The 27431-nt window shown below is 38.3% G+C and overlaps 1 protein-coding gene across 5 annotated transcripts in view; it reads left to right on the plus strand.

Annotated features, from left to right (window-relative positions):
- Positions 1 to 23783, plus strand: part of STIMATE (STIM activating enhancer) — a 38362-nt gene extending 14579 nt beyond the window's left edge. For 4 of the 5 annotated variants that reach the window (XM_049826408.1, XM_049826407.1, XM_049826406.1 and 1 more), the window contains 7 exons: positions 4164 to 4212; positions 6028 to 6123; positions 9791 to 9912; positions 16599 to 16711; positions 17640 to 17717; positions 18591 to 18740; positions 19659 to 23783. In XM_049826408.1, the coding sequence (XP_049682365.1) occupies positions 4164 to 4212; positions 6028 to 6123; positions 9791 to 9912; positions 16599 to 16711; positions 17640 to 17717; positions 18591 to 18740; positions 19659 to 19775 (725 nt within the window). In that variant the 3' untranslated portion in view covers positions 19776 to 23783. The remainder of the gene's footprint in view (positions 1 to 4163; positions 4213 to 6027; positions 6124 to 9790; positions 9913 to 16598; positions 16712 to 17639; positions 17718 to 18590; positions 18741 to 19658) is intronic. The other variant, XM_049826409.1, reaches the window with a different exon arrangement.
- Positions 23784 to 27431: the final 3648 nt, after the last annotated feature.

Genomic DNA, 27431 nt, shown 5'->3' on the forward strand with positions numbered 1-27431 from the left:
CTTCGTAGATTTTTACTGGGATCAGAAAGATGCTTACTGTGAACTGCCAGAACACGTGTCTAAGAAATGCAACAATATATGATATGTAGAAACATTTCAAACGTTTGAGTTGGGCCAGTTTTGTGCTGCTACAAGAGCAGCCATCTGGAAACTTGGAGTTCTTAAATGCACGTTGAAGTTGCTTCACATCAGCAAAATATTTCCCATGGGACTTTTTGAGGAGGTAAAGGAGGGAGAGGAGGAAAGACTGAATTCCAAGTACAGATTCAAGTGTTGCTTTTCATGTTGATACTTTGGAGAGGTTTTACTTTATTTCTTATCTCTGTTCTTATAGATAGCCTTTATTCTTCCCTATGAGTCTTCAGTTTTCTGGAGTACTGATCGCAAAACTCCTGTGTTAAAGTAATTGTTAGAAACCTTTCCACAGTACTGTGGCATTAATTATTCCTAGAATTTCAATGAAACGGAAAGATAATTTAATGAACTTGAATTTTGCATTAGCGATATTCTGCCTTGTATGCTTATCTATTATCTGTCCATCTGGCAGCTCACATGCTTGTTGGCAGAAGTGCTTTTATTTCCTTTCCTGAAAAATTCTGGCATTGAATGTGTAAACAAGCAGCACTTCCTTCTTCATTTATAATTCAGCATGAAATTCTGACCATTATTAGTTAATTAATATTAAATACGGTAAATTCTTGCTAGCGCGAGTATAACGCTTCGAATTGGAGCATATGGCGTGGTACCACCTCCTCACAGTGAGAAGCTGGCAGATTGAGATCCATCTGTCAGCTGACACACGCACCAGTGCACGTCTCTGAGTTTACGGTGAGGCAACGCAGACTGCCAAGAGAAACTGTGAGTAGGGCTGAGAGCATCTACAATCGGGACATACTCTGAGGGAGGGCAAATGGAAGAATTGCTTTCCCCGCCCCAATTTGATAGATGCTTAAAAAGTGTACAGAGTCTTTATTTGAAAAGACGTGCTGCCTTTTGGTTTCAAAGTTAATTTATTAATAGCAAACTTGCTATGGACCCTGAGCTTACCAGTGTGGTTACCTACAGCCTGTTGGTTTTTTGCTCAATTTAGCTACTGGGAAGGCCCCAGCTGTCTACAGCCGTACAGAAAACACACTCCCTTGCTGGGGGAGAAGTTAAATGGCTCTCTACTTGGACCAGTCTGATGTGATAGTATATTGTGCTGGGCAGGCAGCGTAACCTGGATGTTGCATCAGGGGTATGTAGGAAAATACCTGGCAATATCTGCATCTGATGTTCACAGACCTAGAGCTGCAAGAAACTAGGCTGAGAAAAAACCCACTGTTTCATATGGATCTACTGGGCTTTCAAGTGTACAGGTACATATTCATCAGGTAGCAACTCCTAACGCATTTAAAAAGATTGTCTCATTTAATTTGCGGGGGTAGAAATTTGTGGTGTGATCAGCCATTTAATACATTCCCGAAAGACGTCTGTAGAGGTTTTCAAAGTTAACTCTCCTGCTTAATGTTAACTCAAATGAAATATTATCTTTTCAGAATTGCCCAGAGAAACACAGACCTTCTGAAGTCTTTTTCTCAGTATGGATAAAATTTGAAATGGTGTTAGCTGAATTGGTTTTATACATGCTCTTCCAAAACAAATTCTTAGTGAATACTTTAGAGAAAGAAATGAATCCACAGGCTTATACAACTTCTTCATAGTAATAATAGACAAGAGCCTAAGCTTGGAATTCCTACCCCCTGCCCCGCCAAAGTATGCAGATCTGACCAGTTTAATTTTTATTTTGTCTCCAGAAAAGCATCTTGCACAAACTCGACAGTAAGTTGAAACTTCTGTTTCTTGCATTTATTTTGTGCTGCTTTGTGGCTTCCTGTTGTTGTGTAAAAGTGATGCTAATTAAAGTAATCCATAGTGTAACTGGAGAGGACTTGTCATAAACAGCAAACTGGTTAACTTAGCTGAGTGTTGCTCATTTTTAACAGAAGTTTTATATTTATTGCATGCTGTTCACAGAGGAAAATGCTGGCAAATGTTGCTATTACAACTTTATCTTTAGTGTAAATGTACAGTCTTCCTCTTGTCACTTTTTAATTTCTAATGGTCGTATTATATGGAGGTTAAACGCAGCTTCTCTCTCTGCTGTCGGCAGCAGTGACAGACAGTGAAATCAGAAGTCGTTAGCTTGGTGCTCCCTGCAAATGCTGACCCTCCACCTTGGAGGTGCTATTTATTTATTTAAGGCATTCAAGTAATTATCTTAATGCTGTATTGTATGCGGATGATTGGCTCTGGGGAAATTTGCGTTACTTGTGAAAAAGTTGTGATTGGTTCGTAAACCAAAACGTGTTTTAAGGGCTTGTAAGCTAGGTAAGCATAATTTATATCCATCACATCCTATTTGAAACATAAATTCATTGCTAATACCTGGAGAAGCAGGTTAAAATACCTATTGATGTTTTGCCTGACCTATACCTGGTATGGTTTGTGCCTTTTAAGACAGAATCTCTGCAAGTTGCAGAAGAGGAGGGGAATTGGCGCTTAGGGGATAACTTCTGAAATAAGAGCCTAAACAATTATTTTTCAAGACACATGTTGAAGCAGCTGGTGAGTGACACTGAACCTTGGACAGAAGAAGGAAGTAAACCCCATCTATAAAACCTATCCTTAGTGGAAAGGTTTTCCACTACCCTGTTATCTTTGGTCTTTGGGATATAGAAGGAATTAGTATCTTGCAGCTTTAACAGAAAATAAACCTGTGTTATGGCATTAGGGCAGATCCAGCAGAGGCAAGGCTGCCACAGCTCTCTGCCCCAGGTCTGACCCGTGGCAGGGCTGGGCGTGTGTTCCCAGTAGGGAAAAAGGTTTTCTTGCCTAGAAAGAGTTAGAAATGGAATTTCCTAAGAAGATATGACTAACTGCAGATCAGACAGTACAAGCGTATGGACCGGCCACTGTTTATGTATGAGCGACTGTTTTTATCCCCCTATCCCTCTGTTTTCCCCCACTTTTTCCTCCATGGATCATCTAGATCCTTCCCTTTCCCAGCCTTTGGTTCCTCCGCAAAACAACCCATAGTACGTCTTGTGCAATCCAAAACCACTCTTCCCTTGCATCCCATACCTGTCCGGTCCCGTGACGTGCTGACCGCCTCCCTCGCAAAGGTGCTCTGGAGCTGGCTCCCCAGGATGGGGGTCACCCCTGGCTGGGGGGGCTGAGGCTCTTCTGGGGCAGCCGTCCCTTCCTCCGAGTTTGGAATTTGTGTTCCCCCATCTGCCTTTGGGCTTCTGCTCCTCTGGGCTTGTGGGGATGGACCTGGGATGGGCTGATGGCTCCTGGGATGGACCTGGGAGTAGCTGAGCAGGGTGTGAAAGGAGCTTTCTATCAGATAGAAATAATTTGTTGTCCTGGTTTCAGCTGGGATAGAGTTAACTGGCTGGGGTTAAACCACGACATTTGTATTATAAACTGTATCAAGATTAAAATAGTCAAATTAATCCTTTTTTTTTTTTTAGCTTTTGTATAGTTGGCAGTAATTTTAATACTGGATTTCTTTGAGGTTTTAATGTGTTAACAAGTATCAACCTTTTTGCAAAGGGATTATCTGCCTAAAAAATCTGTCCTGCTTTCCTTTTGCAATTCAGTTTGCTCACAAAAGTCTTACTTGTCATCCATAAAATAAATATACTTTGTCAGAGAATGTATTTGTCCTGCTACTAATTCACTTGATTTATTTCTGATATTATAGATTGCCCCTCTATTATCAGAATACTTTCCAATTTGACTTTTGGTCTCCAGTGAGCAAAAGAAACGGGTTTTCCTAATACCTGCTTTCCTATCAGAAATTAAATTTTCTGGATGGGCAGTCACAAAAGCTCAAGCCAATGAAATGGTGGTTGGTAATAGGTTATTTTTTCGTGTGAGGTGTATTGGCAGTCAGACGATGGATCCGTAGGAACTTGAGGGTGACGGAAGGGAGCCAGTTTCTTTAAAAATGTGTCCTTAAGAGACTGATAAAGTGAAATGCAGTTCTGTAAGATCTAATTTATCAAAGAATGTAATGTTTCCGCAGGATGATTTGCTTTTACTTTTCTATATTTTTGTTGCTTTGGGAGTTGCTGATTGTCTTCGCTTTTCTTTTTTTTTTTTTTCCCCCTTCTTAGTAAAACGCTTCAGAGAACCAAAGCATGAAAGACGTCCCTGGAGGATATGGTATGTTTCTGCATGCTTTATTCTTAAATTTTTTGTTTCTTGTGTGTTTTAGAAATTGAAGGAATGATTGTTTGCATATGATGATTAAAAAAAAGTGATGACAACAAATCAGTGACTGACAGTGAGGAACAAAAGACGTTACCAAAATACATGAGTCAATGAAAAGTTACCTTCTGTGTGTTTCCCTGCTGGTTCTTTCTTACTGAACACCTCCAGAAATCTCTGCAATCTAGACACAAAGCTTCAAGTTGTGCTTCTTCCTGAAGATGGAAACTTACAGTTGCCTTAAGCTGTATTGAACATCTACAAACTTACATAAGCTTATAAGAAGAAGCTCTCAGCTGGGCTTAAACAAAATTCCATGTCCTGTAGCTATCTTACTGCATATAAGATAGAAGATAATATGGTAAAAGATGTACTTTTTTATGGCTTATGTATTTACAAGGTATAAAAATATATTTCTTTTTATTACTTTTAAAAAAGTTGTTGGATTGTAGCAATGCCAACATAACCTGTACTAGTTTTGAGACTGGTGTAAATCTTAAGCTGTCATTCCAGTTGTTGAAGACTTCAGTGGTTTAAATTAATCTCGTACAATGCTGCTTTTCAAAACTAGTCCTGATCTTTATTTTATTGAAAAAATAAATACAAAATCTTTGTACAATACAAAATCAGTCTACCTCAGCCTGAAATTCTGAGAAGCGTGGTGATAGCCCTTAATTTTTAAGCAAAGAATCTTGTTCTGGGAATTGAATATTGTTATTTCTAGTATGGTGTACTGGTCAGATAAGTAACTCACTGGCTTCCTGCTTCATCTCCGATACTGCTTTCTATGTCATGCAATGAATGCAAGAGAATGAAGTTTAATACAAAGTTGTCAGGGAGGGGAGATGAATTTGGGCCTAAAATGTTGTTTGATCTGTTGGGGTGTTTGGATCTTTTTAGGCATGGAAGCAACAGGCAAAATGGGTGTCAGTCTGTATAAAGAATGCACTCTTGCCTACAGAATACTTTTGATACAATTCCTATATTTAACATTTAATAAACCATCCACTGGAAGTTTTGTTTTTATGCAAAGGGTGATGATAAAAGAATGATGAGGGCTGAGTCAATAGTGAATCAGCATCTAAGTGGGGTTTTTTATATTTTCCCTGTAAGTAGCAAACTATTTTCTTTCCAACTCTGTCATCTGCTTTGGAGATAATGCTTTCAAGGTTATAATTCTTTTGCAGTGTGATCTAAGCTGTTGTACTACAGGTAAAGTTCAGTGAGACCACTTCATGCTTTAAGGTGAAAAATATGTTGGCTTTTTAGCAAAATACTATAGATAAAGGACTCATTAGCCAGCTATTATCTTGTTCACCAACAAGCACATGATGAGGATTTTATTTTTGTCTGTGCTATAAACTTGCTAAAAATGCATAAACGTAGAAGGACTGAAATATCTAGCGAGGCTGGCATACTCCTTGTTTACAGGAGGTTATTAAAGACTTAGCTAGGTTTAGTGAGGATTAGCTCGTGGATAATGCATACGATACCAAGAGGATATCCCTAGACTTTAGATTTACAGTGGTAAGGTTTAAAGTTAGTATGATTTGGTTTATTGTTAGCAATATTCAAGAAAAAAAAGGGGCAGAATTTCAAATGGAACACTGTTAAATAAGCAAAATACCATGACACTTTATCATTCTGGTGTTCTTATTCGAAGAAAAAAATGAATACTTGAGATGGAATTTTAATTAAAATAAATTTGCAATGTCTGACTGTGGTGTAAACAGTTGCGTGTGTCTTAAAAACTGTTTTTACTCTATACAGGTTTTTAGATACTTCCAAGCAAGCCATAGGGATGTTGTTCATCCACTTCGCAAATGTCTATTTATCAGACCTTACAGAAGAAGACCCTTGTTCACTGTGAGTGTTTAATTTCATAATAATTGGTCTTTATGGAAGTTCTGCGGTTGAGTTTGATGGTGTACGTGGACAATAATGCAAGACAGAGCTGAGAAACCAATTTTCACGGTAAAAATGAACCACTTTCAAGAACCTCTGGTTTAAGCTTAGTTGATCAAGGATCAGAGTTCTGCTCTTTTAGTTCATGGCTGGCAGAACCTTGGAAGGCTTTTTCTGGGCTGTATATAGATATTTTAGACCGAGTGTAAACTCTTACTACTTCACCCTCTACAGTTAATGAATGAGGACTTGGGATGCACATTGTAATATGAGGCTGTTTACTGAAGGAGGTGCTAGGGACCAAAGGAAATGAATATACAGTTGCATACACTGACCTCCAACTGCACTGTTCGCTGCAGCAATGCTTTAATATAAAGTCGGGTTGCTTTCAGGAATATTTAGCAAAGATCATTCGTGTATTTTCTTCTGAAACCCACATTAGCTACTGCAGTATTTTCATTTTGTTAAAAGCAGGAAATCTTGCTCAGTACCCAGGCAGTTAGTACAAAAATTAATTTTGCAATGTCACGCTTGAAGCAGTGTGACTAAATAGATAAGCATTTCGCTGTAGTATATTAAACCTGAAGATTTATGACTAAGACCCCGTCAGGCTCTTTACAGGAGCTCCTGAAGCAAACGGTAATTGTTTGGGTTTGTTCTTGATAGGGCTCATGCTCAAAGAAGCTTACACATTCCTGGTAACAGAAGCTGTGAAATTACTTTTAAAAGCCTAGTAATTTGCCCTTTAAAACCAATCCAGTTCCTTCAATGGTATCTGCTCACTGTTGTCCTTTGGTAAACAAAGGAGCTACACAGCTCAGGGATATGCTTGTGTTGCTTCACGAGCCTATTCTATTTCCCTTATTCCTCCTCGGTTTCTTTCGTGTGCCTACATGCTATAGACGTGCAAGTAAAACACAGCTTTTTTCTTCCCACTACAAAACATTTTGGTAGGGAAAATGCATTTATTTTAACACGCTAACTGTGAAGTTTAACTTATAATTACAAGGGTTTCAATAATACCAGGCATCACTGTAGGATTTTGCTTGCTTACTGATTTAAGAATTTTCTGATAGATTTAAAAACTAGCAGGTGCAAATTGCTTTCATTCCATTTTTATATATTAAAGTATATATTCAAGTAAGCTAACCAAAGCATGTCTAAAATTGTCAGTGTTTAAAGCTAAAGCTTAGTAGTTTATAACAGTATTTTAAAATTAAAATCAACTTTGTGCTGTGTACTGAGTTTTCGGGATAAAAGGTATACTAACATGTGCATTCTCTTCTACATGTTTTAATATAGTCTACATAACTTTATTTTCAAATACCACTTTTCATGTAAGCGTAACATGACACAAAACAAGTAAGAGCGTGAGGCAGAGAACTGTTATTCACTGTTCTCAGGATAACAAAAATTACAGTGTGGAGCTGTATAATTTCTCAGACAAGGGTGCAGGGCCTCCGTGTTAGCAGAAAAAATAACATGCAGTATTAACCAAAGCCACTTGTCCTTTCTTGAGAAAAATATATCTGAAGTGTGCAAGTGGTTCAAAATTAGTGCGTAAAAGCAACGTTTCTGTTTGTGACTTAAAATAATAATAGTTTTACTCAGCAAATTCAAACGTGGATAGTTTTTTTTGTTCTTCTCTGGTTTGTAGTTTGTGGGTTATTTTCAGAACAAAACCAGAAAATGTAGTTTTAGAAAACACTGTGGTTCAAAGCTTGGAAAGAATTGGAAGTTGCCATTTGTTAGGCTGGGAATGTAGTGCTGTAATTCAGGCAGGTGTGTGATGGTATCAAAGCTGGTAAAACATCTGTTAAAACACCTTGACAGATGGGTTATCGTTTGAAGAATTTTAAATAGCAAAAGCAAACGGCACTCCTCTTCTGCAGTGCAGGGCACTGGGCTGGCCGTGCATGGCGCACCGGGAAGTTTGTACGAACCCCAGCCTTTTACTTGCTGAACTCTCAGCCAAATGCATTTATCTGATAGTGGCAGCAACTTGTTTTGTTGTTCGTGCTGGCGCACCGGTTACATGTGAGCGGTGTTAACGCAGTGCATCACAGAATGCGCATGTTGCCTACAGGTAGTGAGCCTCATGTGCTTGGGAATATCAGGCATACTTGGCCTGCGCTGTGAGCCGTAATTTGATGCAAAATAGGTGTTGGCGCATCTCTTCTCCCTGAGCCTGATGGCTGCCTTCCTGCTATAGACTTACAGCAGCCCCTTGTGGCCTTAAAATGACTTGTGTAGACTTGTAATTGCTGAGTTTCCTCTGCCAAACGCTAAACCTTCATTTTAATGTTTGTCTAATAGAAAGTTCATGAAAACTCTGATTTGCAATATAACTATTAGAAAATAAACTATTTTTTTAGGAAGCTTATGGGTAAATCCTGGCTGAAGCAAGGCATGTCCATTTTTGCTTTTGAGCTGCTCTTGAATGGGCTTTTGAGGGTCAGAACAGCTCCTCCTTTACTGTTTTGAAGGCACGTATTCTGTCCTTGCTTTCTACTTTCTGATACTATTTTGTCCACATGGATTTGTCTCTGCAGCCAGCTGAAGCCCACAGGTCTCTGATATGCTGTTTTTATCCCTGCAGATAAGTTGCTGTAGACTCTTAGTTTACCTTAAGTGTTTGGAATTAACAAATAGGAATCTCAGTAACGGGGATTTACTATGTGTCTTATAGCTGGCTCTTTCTCAGCTGCTGTTTTGTTAGCTAAAATCAGTGATAGTAAATAAACCAAACTGACTTAGAAAATGCTCTCACTTTCAGCTGTATCATTTAATGAACCTAAGAATTAATTTGAAACCCATAGTAATCTCTAGCTCTTGAAGCATAGGCAAGATCTGAGAAGCTCTTTTTGAAACAATAAAACTAGTAGTGCATCAGATGTGTGTCCATTGAGGGGGTGGTTTGGTTGGTTTGGGAGGTTTTTTGAGGGGGCAGTCTTGTTCCTGATTTTTTCAAATGTTTATTGGACAAGAACTGAAGTGCAAGGAAGTGAATCACTTTTCTTCCTAACACTAAGTAAGTTGAAATTTGGCCTAGATAGTGACTGTATTCTCTAGGCATGGTAGTCCACTGCTGATTGCTCCTTGTTGAGGCTGGGAGGGAACTCCCTTGAGCAAGAAAAACAGTCTAGTTGTGGTGTCTTTCCCCCTCAGAATGAAAGTGGTTTGGGTTAGGTTTTTTACCTTCAAATTCCTTGAGGTGTCTTTAAGATACCTTCTCTTTTTATTCCTTCTCCTTTTATTCCTTTGGTTTCATTCAAATACAGGTTTTCTATGCAGAATGAACTGAGAAACGGTAAAAGGGAAATCTGGTTTTAATTTAAAGGACTAAAATGAATATTGGAGTTTATATAGGGTATGTATGCGCATGTACCAGAGTTCACAAAAATAGAAGTTGGAGCTTAACTTCAAGGACAGAAACAAAATATTGAGACTCTTCTAAAGCTATTTAAATTTTAGGCTATGTAATTACAGAAGTGGGTAAATGATTATTCTCAATAGTCTGGCTTCTCAACGTACATACAGATCTTTTATTAATCCTGGTGTTAAAATACACTGAACTTTTAGAAAATGGACCCTTGCTCCTTGTTTTCTTTTACATTTTTCTTTTCAGGTACCTTATCAACTTCTTGTTAGATGCCACATTAGGAATGCTGTTAATCTACATTGGTATACGTGTAGTCAGCAGCATTGTGGAATGGCAGCAGTGGGAGTCCCTTCGCTTTGGTGAATACGGTAAATGTTTCTGTTCTTGCACTGAAATGATTTTCATGATAGAATCTCAGAATATTTCAGCTAGTGGTTAACTCATCTTAAAATCTTCATACAATGATTATAGTGGTCACTTTAATATTTCACTTGTCACGACGGTTCTTTTAAGTTCCGTATCTCAGCATGCGCCTTCTGTGTTAGAAAGCTCAAGTCTCTAAGCATTTAGTGAGTTTGGAACAACTTTTTGAATATTTTTTTTTTTTAGGAGTGTTTGAACACATTACAATATTGGCTAATCTCATGAAAAAATAACAGTATGATAAATTTACTCTGAAACACTTTTAAATAAATGATAGCTTTCACTGAACCACATGCTGTTGTCTGAAGATACAGGCTAAGGGTTCTGCCAGCCCCCTTTAAACACACACATACCTTCAGGGAAGAGAATGGCAGGATGGCCTGTGCTTGCCCTCAAGTAATGATCGCTTGAACTCCTACCCATAGGGCTTGTATCATTGATGAAAAATGTGTATGTCTTTTGTACAGGCTAAGGGATAGACTAGTGAAATCACTTTACCCTGAAGTTCTCTTTTATCTTCCATTACGTTAGCCACAGAAGTCCACTGATCTGCAGAAATTGTGCATTTGCAGATGCAGTTGAGTATCATACATACTCAATATCAACATTTAATTCTGTTCAACTTGTTATTTTCAGATTGCTGAGTCTGGCTGGTTGGGAACGCAAGTTCTGTATAGATGCTAAAAATTACATTTGAAGCTCCTTGAAATAGGAATGGGGGAGAGGTTGCCTTTGAGAGCTATGGCTCTTCATCAGAGAGAAAAACAAACAAACAAAACCTATGGTTTGGGGGGAAAAAAAGCTAAAATAAAGTTTGCCTAACAAAGTAAAAGCTTTCATAGCAGTTTCATAATTGTCATTGGTAGGTTTTTTGGTTTTGTATGTTTCTTTGTTTTTGATGATCCTAAGTGGCTGGCAGAATTAAAAATAAATAAAGGCCTTGCTAAGTTGAAATACTTTAAAAGCTTGGGAAGTTTACAATTAAATGAAATAGCATTAATTGCTATTTGTTTTAATGTCAGAGGTTTAAAATAGAGTTGATGACAAGCATCTATCTTTGGAGAAATAACTACCTATATCATTAGGTAGGGCATTTTTTGTTAGTTATGTAGATTGAATGTGTATCTTTTAGGGTACAGTTTATGACCGTTTAAGCTGTTTAAATCAGCACTGGCACAACCCTGTTTATCTGGTTTTTTTCCCCACATGCCACGGTCCAATATTTCCACTCTTTTCCTTGGACTGGTGCACATCTGACTCTTCAGGGAACTGATTCAGAGAGCTTAAACCATCAGAAAATTCATCATATGTAGAAAAGTAAATAGTTCCTCCAGATCAGTCCCCAGACTCGGGTCTCTAAGGGAATAGGTAAGCACCAATGCCCAGGGAAGGGAAAAGGGCAGGGAAATTGCTGAGACACTGCTGAGCTTCACTTCTGACTGAGCTTTGAGACCTATTGCCTGAAGTCCCTTTTTCTGATTGTTGGTTTGGCTTGAAGTCATTTAAAGAGGTTTGAACAGCTTTCAGCCCATATAAAGTTGACTTTCCGCTCAGAGCAAAAAACTTGGTGTATCTATTACAATTATAGGTAGGAACTTGTAATCACGTCAAATACTAGACTTGATTTCTTCCTAATAGCATTCTGTTTTTTTCTTGTGTAATCTGTTCTCCTCTTCCATTTTAATGTCCTTTTAACCACAAGTGGTCTGTGTGGATGGGAAGATGTGGGGAGTATATTCACTCTCTGAAATTTGAGTCTCTCTTACTGACTTCCAAAATGAACCTGTTTTTATTTTAGTTAGTTATGAGGCATCTGTGACTGCAGTAACTAAGCTCTTAAAATCAACAAATGAACTTGTTACTTGTGTTCTGCTGCGGCAGTGGTCCATGACTGATCCATTATTGTCATTTTGAGCTAGGAGATCTGAAATGCCTAAGCTTGTTTATCAAGTATTTCTTCTCTCCATGTGTGTGTATAAGCGATGTATGAAATTATCTAAGTCCTCTTTACTTAGTTGTTCTTTCCAATATCAGATCACTTTATTAGTGACTAACTTTTTTTTCTGTATCTTCATTAATATGCTGTCCTGACCTTAGTGTGTTGGTATTTTAATCGAGCTATCGTAAGGCCTATTAAAAAGCATATTGTAAATCTGTGTTTCCATTAATCATGTGGGAGAGGTTCTTGGTGTAAAGAGAACTAGATAGCAGATGGAAACTTATTAGTAATGGCTGTGCAGTAAGGTTAGACCCTATGTAAGAAATCTGTCTAAAAAGGACAAGTTATATTGGATTATTTGCTGCCCTCTTCTGTTAAGTACTACTGTTGTTTCTGAAAGGAAAACCCTCGTATCACCATTTCTTTAAATTTTTCACTTTGGCCCCAAGAAAACTCTTGCCTATTTTTCATAAGATTACTTAAAATAATTAAATTGAGTAGAAGAGAGGACTAAAATGCAGTCCCGTGAGGTCACAAGTGTGTTTAGACTTCGTATTTTGAAGTTAAATATGGATGTTTAGCGTACATGGGTGGTGAAGGGTCTGCTCATTGAAAGGTATCAGAGACTTGGGGCATCTTACCTGAAGTAGTAAAGTCAAGTCCTCGTTTGGAGATCAGTGTGATTTCAGTTTGTCCGCAAGTGTGGGAAAACAAACAAGAGCTGCACAGGCCCTCCCCCAACCCCCCCGCCCCAAAACAAACCTCCAGGTCTGTTGTGATTGAATGATGATGTTTGTGTTTCTAGAGCCTAAATAATAATTTGTCTCAAGTTAATTCTCACTGTGAGCTCATTTCCCTTCTTAGCTCTATTACTTGATCCCTGGTGATACATTACTTGAAGCTGTCACAAAAATAGCAGTGTCCTGCTGGTTTTAAAAGCCTCTTCTTTATATGGAAGATAGTTTTTAAGCATAAATGCCTCAAGGAACGAATGGATACCAAAATATCAGCATTCACAAATGGTTGCTGTTTGTACAGCAAAACAGTGCTGTGCGCTCATTTATGAACAAAGTAGCACGACGCGCCCTCAAGGGCCTTTTTCTGTCAGAATTTTTAAGTTTATTAGATTTGTCTTCATATTTCTGGGTTTGTATTTTCAGATTCATTACATCAGCAGCTGGATTTTAATAGAAGTGCAGAGTCAGTTAATATATTTGAGTATGTAAAGAGGAGAAAAGCAGTCGTGATCTGTACTGAAAAGAATGTTCTCTGCATTCTCCTTCCCTTCTTGTCTTGGGCTACTTTAGCTGCTGAGAGCAGAAAACAGGTGACTAAATCCCTTTTGGTGACAGCGAACTCTATTGTCAACTAATTTGTGCTGTGGTCTCTTGGCTTGTCTTTGCTTCTCAGATGGCAAAGCTTAGAAATTGTATTTGTTGCATCTTTTCCCTCTAGTTATTTGTTTGCAACTTGCAGAGCAACTTAGTTACAGCCATATAGAGTAGATAGCACTTACTTTATAACTTTTTAAAATTTATCTTGGATTAGTTCTCTGAGTTGACATTTTCTTAAGAAAATTTTGAGGATTTAAAGAACAGAGAGAAGTTATAGGATAGAGGAATCACAGGTATTTTGTTCAACAGCTGTCTATAAATGTGCATCTAAAAAGTGGCTGATGAAGGTAGTATACACTTGTATAGACTAGTTTTTCATTGCCCAGCATTTTCAAAAAATGCTGCTGCAGTTGTCACTGAGGATTCAAAATTTTTCAGTTTCAGTCTTAATGAGCTTTTCTTGCAGTAAAAAGATTTCTACTGGTTTGCTAGTTTATTCTAGACATGTAATTTATACATGACAGGTATAAAATCAGAGTTCAAGAGAGACTGTCAGAGACTTTAGAAATTAAATTAGAGCTTTGTGGCTTCAACATTAAATTTAAAGCTCTAATTAGTTTGTGTACTGAATCTTTGAACGTACTGATGTCCCAGATATTCTTGGGAACACCTGGATGTGGTGATGTTATTAACTGCTACTTTTTCCCTTGAATTGCATAATTTATAACATCATAGAAAAAATTTAGTTGGAAAGGAACTCCAGAGGTCATGTAACCCAACCTCTTGCTCAAAGCAGGGTTAATTTCAAAGCTAAAGTGGGTTGTTCAGGACATGGTCCAGTGCAGTTTTTATTTTATCCATAATTTGAGATTTAAGAACCACTTTGAACAACCTACTCTAGTGCTTAACCACTCTCATTGTGAAAACTTTTTTCCTTTATGTCAGAATTGTACATCCACCCATCCAGTCTGTATCTCCCCAACTTTTCTACAGGGATGCTTGGGAGACTGTCAAAAGACTTGGTGAATTCAAAGTAGACAGCATCCCTGTTCTTCCCACTTGTAATTAGAGCTGAGAGAGAATTTTGTAGATGCAGTAGGACACACAAAAAGTAGAATTTAATATACACAACTTGTAATTTCAGTCATGTACTAAAGAAACTCGGTGCCCCTCCCTGCAAAAACATCATGGAACAAAATGTTCATTGGTGATAGTGCACAACACTCTTAATAGTTTCACAATTTTGGGGCATACAAAATCTCATGTGACGGACTTGGAATAGGTGCAAAATTGCTGTAGCTGTCTTTGCTTTTAGGAATTAAATATAGATTGAAAAAGAGCTTAGAATAAACTGGTAACGTTTCAATGGCAACTCTGTAGCTAAAGCTGGATTTTTTTTCATATTTGCTAGTTAGTGAAGAAAACTAGAGAATACTAATAAAAATGTGGAGTATAGAAATTGCTAAAATTGAATTCTCAAATCTAATTCAGGCCTTGTATCTTCAGAAGAATCACAATTGGTCAAATTTGAATTACTGATGTTTCCCCTTTCAAATTTTCTAACTTTTTTTTTTTTATAACAGAAGCCATAAACTGCAGTATACAGTTGTAAAACTTGAGCATTTTAACCATTTTCCTCTTGGACTGTTGAGTGTTGATCAGTAGGTGTCCTGGTTTCAGCTGGGATAGAGTTAACTGTCTTCCCAGTACCTGGTACAGTGCTGTGTTTTGAGTTCAGTATGGAAGAATGTTGATAACACTGATGTTTTCAGTTGGTGCTCAGTAGTGTTTAGACTATAGTCAAGGATTTTTCAGCTTCTCATGCTCAGCCAGCGAGAAAGCTGGAGGGGCACAAGAAGTTGGCACAGGACACAGCCAGGGCACCTGACCCAAACTGGCCAACGGTGTATTCCATACCATGGGATGTCCCATCTAGTCTAGGAACTGGGAAGTGGGGGCGGGGAATCGCTGCTCGGGGACTGGCAGGGTGTCGATCAGCGGGTGGTGAGCTATTGCCCTGTGCATCATTTGTACATTCCAATCCTTTTATTACTACTGTTGTCATTTTATTAGTGTTATCATTATCATTACTAGTTTCTTCTTTTCTGTTCTATTATACCATTCTTAACTCGTGGGTTTTGCTTCTTTTTTCCCAATTTTCTCCCCCATCCCACTGGACGGGGGGGAGTGAGTGAGCGGCTGCGTGGTGCTTAGTTGCTGGCTGGGGTTAAACCACGACAGTAGGTCTTACTGTAAAACTTGTTCAGGAAGTTTTCTTTGGTTTGGACTCCAGTCTGATTTATTGGTTTCTTTTCATAGTATTTAGGCAGAAAACAGTAAGTCTCAAGACTATTACCAAGTATTAATACTGAAAGTCTTTCAGAAATGTTCCAGAAAAGGAACTATCTATTATGCGTTACAAATACATAAAGGCATCTGAATTTCCACTGCCTGTTATTCATCCCCAGGCTAAAAGTTTTAAGCTGTCTTTGAAGATGTTGCAGAGACTATTGTGAAGACTAAAGAGATAACACCCCTGGTCCAAAGCTTCCTTTTGGTTTCCAATGAAGTGCTGCTTTAAGCTCACCTGCAAAGCTTGTTAGGCATACTGGTCCTCTTTTTCCTTTTTTTTCTCTTTTTTTTTCTCTTCTTGCTTTCATGGAGTATAATAGTCTACATAAGTTTTCATGTTCAAATATTTGTGGTCTTCATTCTGTCCTGGCAGATAACTTAATGCACTCATTTATTCACTCTGCCACAGTGGGGTGCAGCAGAATTTCAAACCCTTTCAGGTTGAAAATAAAATGTGATCTTAATTTTTTTGTTCAATTAAATTTTTTGTAGCAGCTCTTGCACCTGTTGCTTCAATTATCATTGATTAATGATGGTAACTAACTTTGTAGAGAGGAAAAATATGTTTAAGGTAGCCTTGGGAGAATGGCAGAAATCATCTCGTTTCTACTTAGACTGAAGGGAAATGTGTTTTTCCACAGCTATGTTTCCCTTAAGTTTTTCCTTTTAAGAAACTTAATGCTTCATGATAGAGGGTTAAAAATAACAACTAGATGAGAAACAAATGTAATGCAACTATATCTGTCTTTTTTTCATCAGATTATATAAAACACTGTATAACCAGGTACTGCTGAATCGGACCAAGTCCAGTTATATTCAGTTTCTAACTGATACTTTTTGAAAGTTGGGGTGAGGCTGAAGGAGGGCAAGGAACAGCACTAAGGAAACTGGAGAAGGCACTTTAGAGGATATAGCTGCCCAGCCTCTTCTAATACTGCTTTTCTAAAACTTACTGTGAAGTAAAATCAACCCTATGCATGTACTGAACCTTTTTTCTTTCTTGCAGGTGATCCACTGCAGTGCAGTGCTTGGGTGGGCCAGTGTGCTCTGTACATAATGATTATGACATTTGAGAAAACCATCATCATTATAGTGCTTCTTATACCTCAGTGGAAAGAGGTTTGTATTTTTGCAGCATTTTACACACAAATAAATTTCAGGTGGAAGCTGTAAAGCAATAAACTTCTAATAGTGTTCATTGGTTTGGCTCAAGCATCATAACTGTCTATAGTCAATGCCATTTAGCTCTGCGGTAGCGGTATGTTCTTTTAGTTTGATTAGGATACTGCTAATTAGGCTTTCTGGCATCCATTGCCAGGATTATCTTATCAAGTTTTGGAGGTTTTTTTGTATACTGCAATATATAAGACTTCATTCTATCTCCTTGTCTGAGTGCTCTTGAAGCTACTAAGTGGTTCTTCCTTTTCTTAATTCTTTAACCCTTACTTACAGCTATTTTGTATTGCTTCTTGTAGTATTTTAAAGAATTTTCTTTCCCTGACCTTGTTGACAGAGCTAAACTTAGAATTTTAGAAATTTGCAATGGATTAGTGAAGGCATTGCTGATGACTGGATAAATATTTATTTTGATAGAATCTGCGCAATGTAATATTCAAAGTGATGGTGCATGGTGTTATAGCCCATTAAAACCAGTTAGTCCCGATTGTATGCTATGGACTACTTTGGGAACCGTCTTCTCCTTACCGTGTATTTTGTAAAACTCTGCTCTGTTTAAATTGCCTAAAGATGGAACTTAAAACATGTTCCTGGGGAGCACGCAGCCCTAAAATGTTCAAGATGACTCTAACACAGCTCTTTAGGCTTCTGTAAACAAAAACGACAGAGATAAGTTTCTTGTCAGCCCCACTTATTTATCTGTGGTAATTTATAAGCTGTCCTAAGTACTTTCCTTTTCTACAAAGCTGTCCTTTTTTGGTTCATACGAATTATTTCTGTAGCATTAGCTAGTACAGGAACAATTGCACATACTAATCCAGTTATATGCACACGCTGCCATGATCTGAACTTAATCCTTTTCTTTTCACAGGTAGCTTTATTGAATCCTATAGAGAACCCCCAGTTGGAGCTGGCTATCGTCATGCTGATAGTTCCCTTCTTTGTTAATGTTAGTACAACTTGCATGCTTCTGTGAGATGTTTACTTGGATATCTCTCTGCCATATGTTTAATTAATTAATGTTAGTCCTTAAAGCACAGTGTACCTTGGTGCTGAAGCTAATTTTTAAAGAGGAAGGGTGTTAAAGAATGGATAAAATGTCTGGATATGTAGATTTTACAAAGCTCCTTATTGAACTGAGTAACCAGGCTCGGGAGAGGTGTAGAAATGTATCATAGACCTCTTTGCACTGATGACTTCAGTAGATTGAATGTAATACTGAAATAGTGACCTAGAGATTATAAAATTACAATGAAATTTGCTTTAGGAAACAGTTGGTCTAAGGATAGCTGTGCTGTGAAGCATCCTGTGTCTGACCGTAGCTAATAGTGGCTGGCCTATGATGGAGCAGAGGAAAAGGTCAAGTGCGCCATCATCCTTCCCAAAGTATATGCTTCCAGCAGGCTGGGATTTAGGGACTAGAGCCACAGGTGGTGGGAGTCCTTGCATTTAATAACTGCTGGTGATTATTTTTTTCCTTTCATTAATTTGTTCAAACATGGATTTTATCCTTTGAGAACCAAAAGTTTGTTACACTATCTGCCTAAATTGTTCACATTTCTACATGAAGACTAAACGTGATCACTCTGAACAGCAGCTACTTTTCTTATTTTCTTCTCTTCTACAAAGGAATAAAGTAGCTATGTTCTAGAGCATTCATGCAATGAGTAAGAAGTCATGTGACTGTATGCCTGTACAAGATTTTACCTGTTTGGCCAGTTCAGAATTGTCAAGTTTTCCTAATTCTGTCCAAATACTGACTGAATGAACATCTGCTACTCTGAGGAAAACTCAACTGTCACTTCTCCTTTCTCTTTAACAGGCATTAATGTTCTGGGTAGTAGATAATTTTCTTATGAAGAAAGGGAAGACAAAAGCTAAACTTGAAGAAAAGGAAGCAGGACAAGATTCAAGAAATGGAAGTAAAGTCCGATACAGGAGAGCAGCGTCACATGAAGAGTCAGAGTCAGAAGTATGTAGAGTTAATTATTGCAATTAATGCAATATCAATCCAGTTCATCCCTCATTCCATTGATTTCGTTGTAACGCTGTCAACTTAGTTTTGATTTTCTCTGCATGTACCTCTAATAGTAGTTCCTAGGATTTGCAGTTGAAAACCAGTTAAGAAAAATGGCATTGTTGCACCACTCATGGTAGTTAATTTCTTTCCAGATGGGCAGGAAGACATAATAATATATTTAAATATCACAGGTGAACTGTGTTACAAATGCTTCTAAAAAAACCCACACAGAATACAAAACTAATTAGACAATTCTAATTCAAAGAGAGGTTAATAGCTTAAAGTGAGAGGAAGCTGGTGGAGGCAACCGGCCTGATTTTGGAAAAGTATTCATATCCTTGCCTTAGCATAATTTTATTCTAAATTATATTAAGTGGGCAGTTTTCAGTTCAGCTGAAGGATGGGTGGTTCTTTGAAGGTAAGTTGTTTTAGCTTTAGTTGGTTAATGTAACTTTTCTGCACTCTAGACAGTACTATTTGTATGGGGGTTTCTTTAATAAAATTACTTCCATATTACCAGTGTGGATAGAGAGTTTATATATTCTCTCTCATTTTAACAGCAAGCTGCCCCCGCTGTTCTGGAGGTGCTGGAATTACTTCTTTGGTTTTTAGAGTCAGTAGTAGAGATTGTTGTAGTAGAGAGTAAATTTCTTTGAAATTTACTGGAAGTTCCAGATAGGATGTGTGCTGTTTGACAGTACTGGCAGTAATTCCAAATTGTGTTCTGTAAGCTCTTTCTTGAGCAAATAATGAGATGCTTTGCAATCATAAAAAAAAAAAAAAAAAAAAAAAAAAGTAAAAGGTTAAAAGTAGTGAAGAAAGAGTGTGACTTTGATCCATGTTACTCAGAAGCTGTAATTTGTTTTTTAGATCCTTATTTCAGCAGATGATGAGATGGAGGAATCAGATGCTGAAGAGGACCTGCGTAGACTGACCAATTTAAAGCCCATTAAGAAAAAGAAACATCGTTTTGGTCTGCCTGTATGACGCATTCCCTGACCTGTGTATTTGCAGGTTTCATGGCAAAAACTTCAGTCAGTGGGTTTTAATGTTGCAATTGCATCTCCCTTTTCATACAAACTGACTTATAAGCAAGGTCTACCAACAGAATGCAAACGGTTGGAAGACTTCCAGTTCAGTTGCACTACAGACACACTGACCAATTATGCAAGAATGTCTTCTCATCATGTGTGGAAAACCACAGCGTTGTTAAGGACTAGTTGCTGAGGGGATTTGTATCTGACATTTCAGCGAAGATCATAGAAAACAGATACAGCAATCTCTCACTTATGGTTACTGATGATATGGTTTAAGATGTTCTCAAAAAGGCATCAGAATCAACTAAGTTACAGGAGTGTGTTTTATTACTAAAACTGGCTTTTGCAGCATAATTCCTAGAGCAGAATAGTTTATGGTTACAAGCTGTAACTTAACGTTATTTTTTTAAGTACAAATGTTTACTTGCTACTGGGTACCTATGGAACTAATAGGTGGAACAAAGATTTTTTTCCAAGTCTCCTCGAATCTATTTGACTATTTTATATTTAAGTTATATTTTCATACAGTTGTATTTAAAGATTCTCTTTGTCAGAGAAAAGGGTGCAGTTCCCGCTTTTGTGCAGAACAGGTCAAAAGATTTGTAGTGAAAATCTTATTTATCCTTGTGTCCTGGTTTAAGACAAAGGGATTGCAAAGGGAAAAGCTCTCTGTCACTGCTGAAGTCACCAAATATCACTAAAAATGCAGTCCTAAGTATGCTTTTGACCACATCATTTGAAAATACCTTTTTTAATAGGAGGTGGTTTGCATATTTTACAAACGTGCACTTTAGTGTGTAACAAAAATCTGTTGTGATCAGTTACTTATTTGTGAAATTAATATCTATGGATGACTCTATTTCTGTTTCTGCACGTCTCTTGTGCATACCTCTCAAATTACCCAAAAGAGAGAGAACATTTCTTATACTTTTCTTTATGTAGGGCCTGCCACACAGGACCGTGATCTGATTGGAGCAGTTGTGCTGCAATACTGCAAATAATTCTGTCCCTTGTTTTTTGTTGGAAAAGCAATCTTTTGTTCAATGTGCTTTAAAAGATTTCTCCTGTTTAATTTCTATGAAGTCTGATTAGCCTTTAGTATTTAAAAAAAACAAACAAAAAACAAAAAAACACAACAACAACCAAAAAAAACCCCACAAAAACCCAAGAGGTGTAATACAGTTGTTACTACAGAATTTTTGTGATTTTCAGTGTCTGTCTGCTGATAATTGACAACACTTGGTAATCTGAAACCTAGCAGACATGTTTTCAGTGACATCCTTTTGCTTTGCATATTTTCTAAATGATTGTTTCTGACACCTTTCCTTGCTTAGTTAAACCTTGTACAGGACAAGTCGATGTGTCGAAGAGGTGACAACAGACCTTAATTGCAAATCTGTTGTAGTATCTGGACATCAGAAATGTTCCAAGCCTTAAACCAAACAGTTTCATCGGAAAACTGCTCAGAACTTTTTAAGATTTTTTACATTTTTTATAGATTTACTAGGTCTTAATGTGATTTATTATCCAGACCACTTAAATGGGGTTCTTGGGCCTTAGTAAATACTGAACTGTGCGCTCCCGTACTTATTTTCACTACTCCAGCATTCCTTTTCACTGCTTGGCTGCCGAGGTGAACACAATGTTCTGAGACTTCAGGTACACCTCAGCCTGTCCAGCCAGCTAGAAGGGACATTTTACCAAACCTAACGTTTGCGAGTTTAGTTGAGCCACTGACCTCTGTTACTGTGCACTGAAATGTAATAACTGCAATAAGTTTAAGTGCTAGTGTTTCTTTTAGACTAAATCTAGAAACTAATGACAATGGAAGCTTAATTGAGTTATTCTGAAATGGGGGGGTGGGGGGATGGGGAAATGTCCCTAATCGGTGTTGCCTCTGTTTTAGGTTTTTGGGGTTTTTTTCATTGATTGTGTGACTTGCATCTTCTCTTGACTATTTACCACTGGGCGGGCGCGTATCTTCAAAAGCACAGTACTTCAAGGAATTCATCTTCATCAACAGAATAGTTTCATACAGCTCACTTTTCCAAAGGGATTTTAGAGCTAGGACTGGCTCTTGACGCAAATGTCAGCATTTATTTTTTTTAGCATAGGATTTGTTCTATTTCAGATAGTGAAATAAAGCTATTTGCCATGTGCTACATACCACTGCACAACCATCGCTATCCTCGTCAACCACCAGAGATAACTGAGCAGCGCACACAAATTTAACTGTACGAGCTTTCATTTTATCTTCCTCTTCCCTCCTTTTCTCCAGTTACTTAAATTATTAAAATTATTTCTAGTCTCATGTTTAGTCTGTGAAGTGTCGGTATAAGATTATGGCCTTAATCATGTAAAACATTTGTTTTGAGCAGACCTCAAACTTATTGACCAAGTACAAAACAGTATAAAGCACTATGGAGCAGTTTCTTGAGGACAGCAATAGCAAAGGTAGATGAATGCCTAATTTTTCCTGTCTTAAGTGCTTAAATGTCACTTGGTTTGAGATTTTGATATGCCTAGCAAGATGATGTAGTAAAGCACTACGAGCCAAAGAGACAGAAGTATTTTAAATACCACAGTAGTAACAAAGGACTGTATCTTCAGAGGGGAGAAAACAGCTCTAACTTTCTCTACTAAGACAAAAAAATTTTTCACAACCTTAACCAAATAACAAAAACTGGTTTGTTTTTTTCCCGTTCATTCTTTGTTATCATGTGAAAGAGATGGAAAATATAAAATTGGCAGTTTTCCTCTTTGTAAGATAAAAATCGGAATTCTTGAAGTAGGTACAAGAAGGACAAGTGCTCTTGTCTGAAGAGCTTGTATGTGTGAGAAGGAAGTATGTGCCTAGTGCTTCACTATGTCTTACTGTTTGTTGAAATGTATTGGCAGTACAGTCTGAAATATTAAATTTTTCATAAAGAGTTGATCCAGTAATAATATTACGACGTGATGACATTTGCATTATCCTCAAATTGGCACTCTGAATTTATGCCTGGTAAATGTGCTTCAGGACAACTCATGGCAAAAGGTTTAATTCAGGCTGTGCTTAAAAAAATGTGATTCTGTTTAATGAAAATAAGCTATGTAGTATATGCCAAAGTAAGAGAAAGGGATTGTAACTTACAGAAGAGACACAGAAGTATTGGTGGAGATTGAATTTACCATGAATGGTCAACCTAAATGTATTAACTGTTTCTGCTATCTGACCTGTGACACATCTGCATAAATTTAAAACACTGGTGTTGTCTAATACGTGGTTTTCAAGTTCTGGCTTTAATATGTTCAGGTCCCCTTGTCTTACTTTTAAGTAGGTAAATGCTATATGTTCATGTTGCTAACTAAAACGTACTATAGCTTTTCTTCAGGGAAAACTCAGAAACTGAGTTGCAAATTAGAGCAATGCAAAGTGATCCCCTCCCAGGCGTCTGCTCCAATTCCAGCTGGGCCTGGGGAGGGAGGTGTGGGCTCTCGCGCTCTGCTGAGAGCTGAGCATCACAAGGAATTTCTGCCACTGTGCTTGACTAACCCATGTTTGCAACTTTGCTGTGCTTTTTACAGGAGAAAACAGTAATGAAAGCAAATAAATTCAGCCACCTCAAGTCAGAGTAGATCTACAGCATAGGCGTGCAAACTTTTTTTAGGTAAAGTTTCCAGTTCAATTACTGAAAATGACTACTATGGTTTTACAAAGTAAAACTGCAGTATCTTTAAAAAAGGGACTCTTTTGTAGGTGTTTTTGTCTTGCGTGGGTATCCGTCTCAAACTGAATGTTGGGTTTGTTTGTAAGTAAATTCAGAGTATAGCCTATGTGAGCAAAACCAACAGCTGTATTCTGCTGCCCTCTGTTTGGACCGTATTGTTTAATCAGTGATGTTACCTTAAACTTCTAAGGGTATCTGATGTAATTACATTGTATAATGGTTTACAATAAAGTTTGACTTATTACAGATTTGTACACTTGTTTTATACTTTTCTGTTTAAAAGTGCGCGTGTTTCAGTGTTTATAATATGCTGTTTTGGGAAGCAGGTTTTGCTACTGGGGTTTAACTTCAGAACTGCACATTAATTTTTTGCAGTCTCATGTTGGGTATTAATTCCAATGTATTCATTTACCTTAACAGCAAGTCCCAATTCAGTTGGAGGGACCACTATTCTTAAGTAGCAAATCTTGTTTACGAGTGTAAGAATCCTTGCAAGCTCTTCTCGGATCTGTTCCCTGAGGAGGGTTTTTGCCCTCTGCTTGTGCACACACGGAGAATAACTGTCTGTATTTTCATATGGGAAAATAAAACCTTCGATGTGCAACCTGAGAACTCCTGAGATTGCAGAACACTGACCTGAGGCCTTCTGGAGCGTAGGATGATGTTAAAACGCTTCAAGCACACAGCTGATTTTCAGGCAAAGCCAGAACTTTTGGTTGTTGGCAAGAAGAATGTGTAACCTCAGAAATTTCTGAATTTACCTCCAATATCCTGTCCCTTGGCAGAGGCATGGCCCAATTCAATAACTTGTTAACCTGTTTTATCTTCTGTTCCCCTTCTGATTTGTTTGCAGCAGGTAGTAGAAACGCAAGCCGAGGGAAGATGTCCGAGGGTCCTGTTGAGAAGGTTGCTTGTGCAGTGCCTTGTATCACAGAACTGATGCAGTACCTTCTCGGGGACAGAAAAGGGCCACGTGGGGATGTCGAGTTGTAGGACCGAGTAGCCTCTCTGTCCCGTATCTCCAGAGGGCAACGTGCTGGAGATGACCAATGTCTTCCTTGCTTACGTTAGTCTCTGCTGCTTCCCCAAACCGTGCAAATGGGGGAGAGGGAAGCAGTGCTTATTCTTTTCTGTCTGGTGAAGACATCACTCCTACGTGCTGTCTATGTAGTGCAGTTCTCTCTTAAGCTCCAGGGAAGCAGCTGCTTTAGTTACCAGAGTGTCTGCAGCAAGCACTTGGAGTTCCCTTATACCCAAGAAAATGAGTGTAGCCTAGCTTGGGGTTTTTTCTGTTTTGTTGGGCAGAAAGATGCCATCTTACTCTCCAGGTTCCCTGGAGGTATGGCAAGGTATCTATCATCAATTTTTCAGAGTGCTGGAGGAATGAGGAGGACCATGTAGGATGAGAGCTGGCTCACTGTGAAGGTGTAACGTGACCATGTGCAGGTAATAATTTAATTTTTTTTTTTCTTTTTAAGGCTGCAAATGGCGAGAGGTTGATATCTTTATGCCAGAATAGAGCAGAAATCCTGTTCTTAGTGAGCTGCTGTTGCTATCACCTCTTCCGATCTTGGTGGGAGCAGTTTAGCGTGTTCTGCTGGGCTGGACCTGCACAGTAGTGACCCACTACTACCTCTGTAACTCCTCTATAATGTTTGCCAATTACTTTCATTACTTCTCCCCTACTACACACAAGCAGCCCCATACCCACTGCATCCTTAAAGGAATTCAGAGTATAATTGTCAACCTATCGAGCCTGTCAGTCCCCTGAGGGATGTTAGCAGTTTCCCGGAGAAGTCAAATCTTCTGTAAGATCTGTGTCTCCTGGAGATCACAGTGGCCATACGTGTACATTTACTAAATTCTCCATGGTCATCACCATATTTTTGCTGCAACTGTTCCTCAGCAAAGGAGTCTTCCACACTTCGTGTTGCAGTGGAAGATGAAAGAGGGCTAACTTGCATTTTTAATAGCCATTATTAAATAAATGAGCCTATCTTGTTTCATTGTCATTTGTGTCCCATTTAACAGATCTCAGGACCTCAAGCAAGTGAACAGGATTTCTACTCTGAAATGCAAGCAACTGTAGATTTAGGTTGGTTTTTTGCGAGAAAAAATTAGCCCACGATCTGTGAGGGGAAATGATTGTGTGTTGTTCAGCACTGGTTTAGGAAATGTCTAATCAAAGAGAACAGAATTGTCCAGCCTACAGGGGATGTCTTAGAAACTTCAGGATATGCTGCCTACCTCTGTGGGTGCCTCATCTCCTATCTCAAATGGCATGCCAGCTGAAGATGTTTTAATTTTGTTTGTATAATGATTTTGTTTGTATGAATTAAATTGCCATGAAAGCATAACTCTGTTGCTTTTGAGTGAAGAATATGTAGTACCAATTAAATGAAGCAATTTTGAAAGCTGAAGGGAAAAAACAGTGTTTTGAATTCTAAATATTTGCTTTAAGCATGCAGAATGTTATTTTGTTGTTGTAACAGTCAGAATAGTGAGGCTTATGGGACTGTATAGAAACATCTTAGCAGAGAAAGAGAGGTGTTACTTTGTACAATGGAAAAAAAAATCTGCTGCTTTTCTGAAGTCGGTGGGTTTTTTTCTTCTACTGTGTTAGCCTACTGAAAGGTACTGCTGTTCTGCAGAAACATTTCCTCTAGTTTACTAAGCCATGGCTTTAAAATAGAAATTCAATGTAAGGAATGGCTAAGTACATAACATCCAAACTGCTTCTTAACCTACAAATAATTCTCCCAATAGTCACATAAAGGAAAGCATCTTCTTAGGCCTGGAAAGAGTTCAGCTTAAAGGCAAAAACAGGCACCCGGAGGCCTGGGGGATAGTTCCCAGCCGACAAATCCCATCACCCTGACTGTATGGCACTAGTGCTGTGGTACTGATGTAATGTTTTCATAATGAAAAATACCAATTTTATTTTACATCCTAGGCTTCTCTCTGTAGCCTAAACAAAACACAGGCAGAGCTCGAGAAGAGGCCAGGGCAGATTTCTACTACTACAACGCTCAATCTTCCTAGCAAAAGATGTTTGAAGGTCTGCCACATCTGCCTTTCTCGTATTGACATATCTGTCTGAAGTCTTGGTTCTTTGTAGGTGTTGAGTGTAGTCACAGAAGCTGATTTTTTTGCATGACCCAAAGAATTAATGTAAAAAATAGATTTAAAAAAAAAAAAAAAAAAAAAAGGGAACCCCATACCCAACCCTCCCCCACCCAACCCTCTCCTGGTACTGAAAAATAGAATTCCTGCTTAGAGTTTCTTTTTTTCTATTTAATTGAAAAATGGTTTAGGGAAAAATGTTAAAAGTTCTAGGAAAGGTTTTACTACTGTTAGCATGTGCAGTGGGGCACGCTGAATTTATTCATGTCTGAGTAAGCTATACCTATACAGATGACAGGTGAAATGATTAAACTTACTAATAGCGCTGTAAGTAGAAAGTGATTTTACTCTCTCGGTTGTGTAAGAGCTGGCATCAGGGCAAGCTCAGCAATAGAACTGTTAAGGGTAAAACTATATCCTGTTTAATTTACTCTCCAAAATGGACAAAATACTCTACTGTTAGAGATCCCTGTGCAAAAGCGATTTAGGGTGCCGTGTTATGCTTTGGATGTTAGGTTTAGATATAATCTTTAGTGAATTCGTGTTTTGTTATGCTGGGAAAGAAACACAAACACTCTCTCCCCCCCCACAAGAGGATTCAGAGTCAATTTTGGGTCCATAACAAAGTTTTGCCTTTTAAAGTTAAAAATAGAGCGCCAGTGGACTTCCCGGGAAGTCGTTTTGTAGTGGATCGGGCTTCCCCGTGGTCCCGCTGCCACAGCTGTCCGCTCTCATCAGTCCCCAGCTCCAGCCGTCCCCAGTCCCAGGGCGCA

The sequence above is a fragment of the Accipiter gentilis genome, chromosome 23 (genome assembly GCF_929443795.1).
Source record: "Accipiter gentilis chromosome 23, bAccGen1.1, whole genome shotgun sequence".
In the NCBI taxonomy this organism is placed as follows: Eukaryota; Metazoa; Chordata; class Aves; order Accipitriformes; family Accipitridae; genus Astur; species Astur gentilis.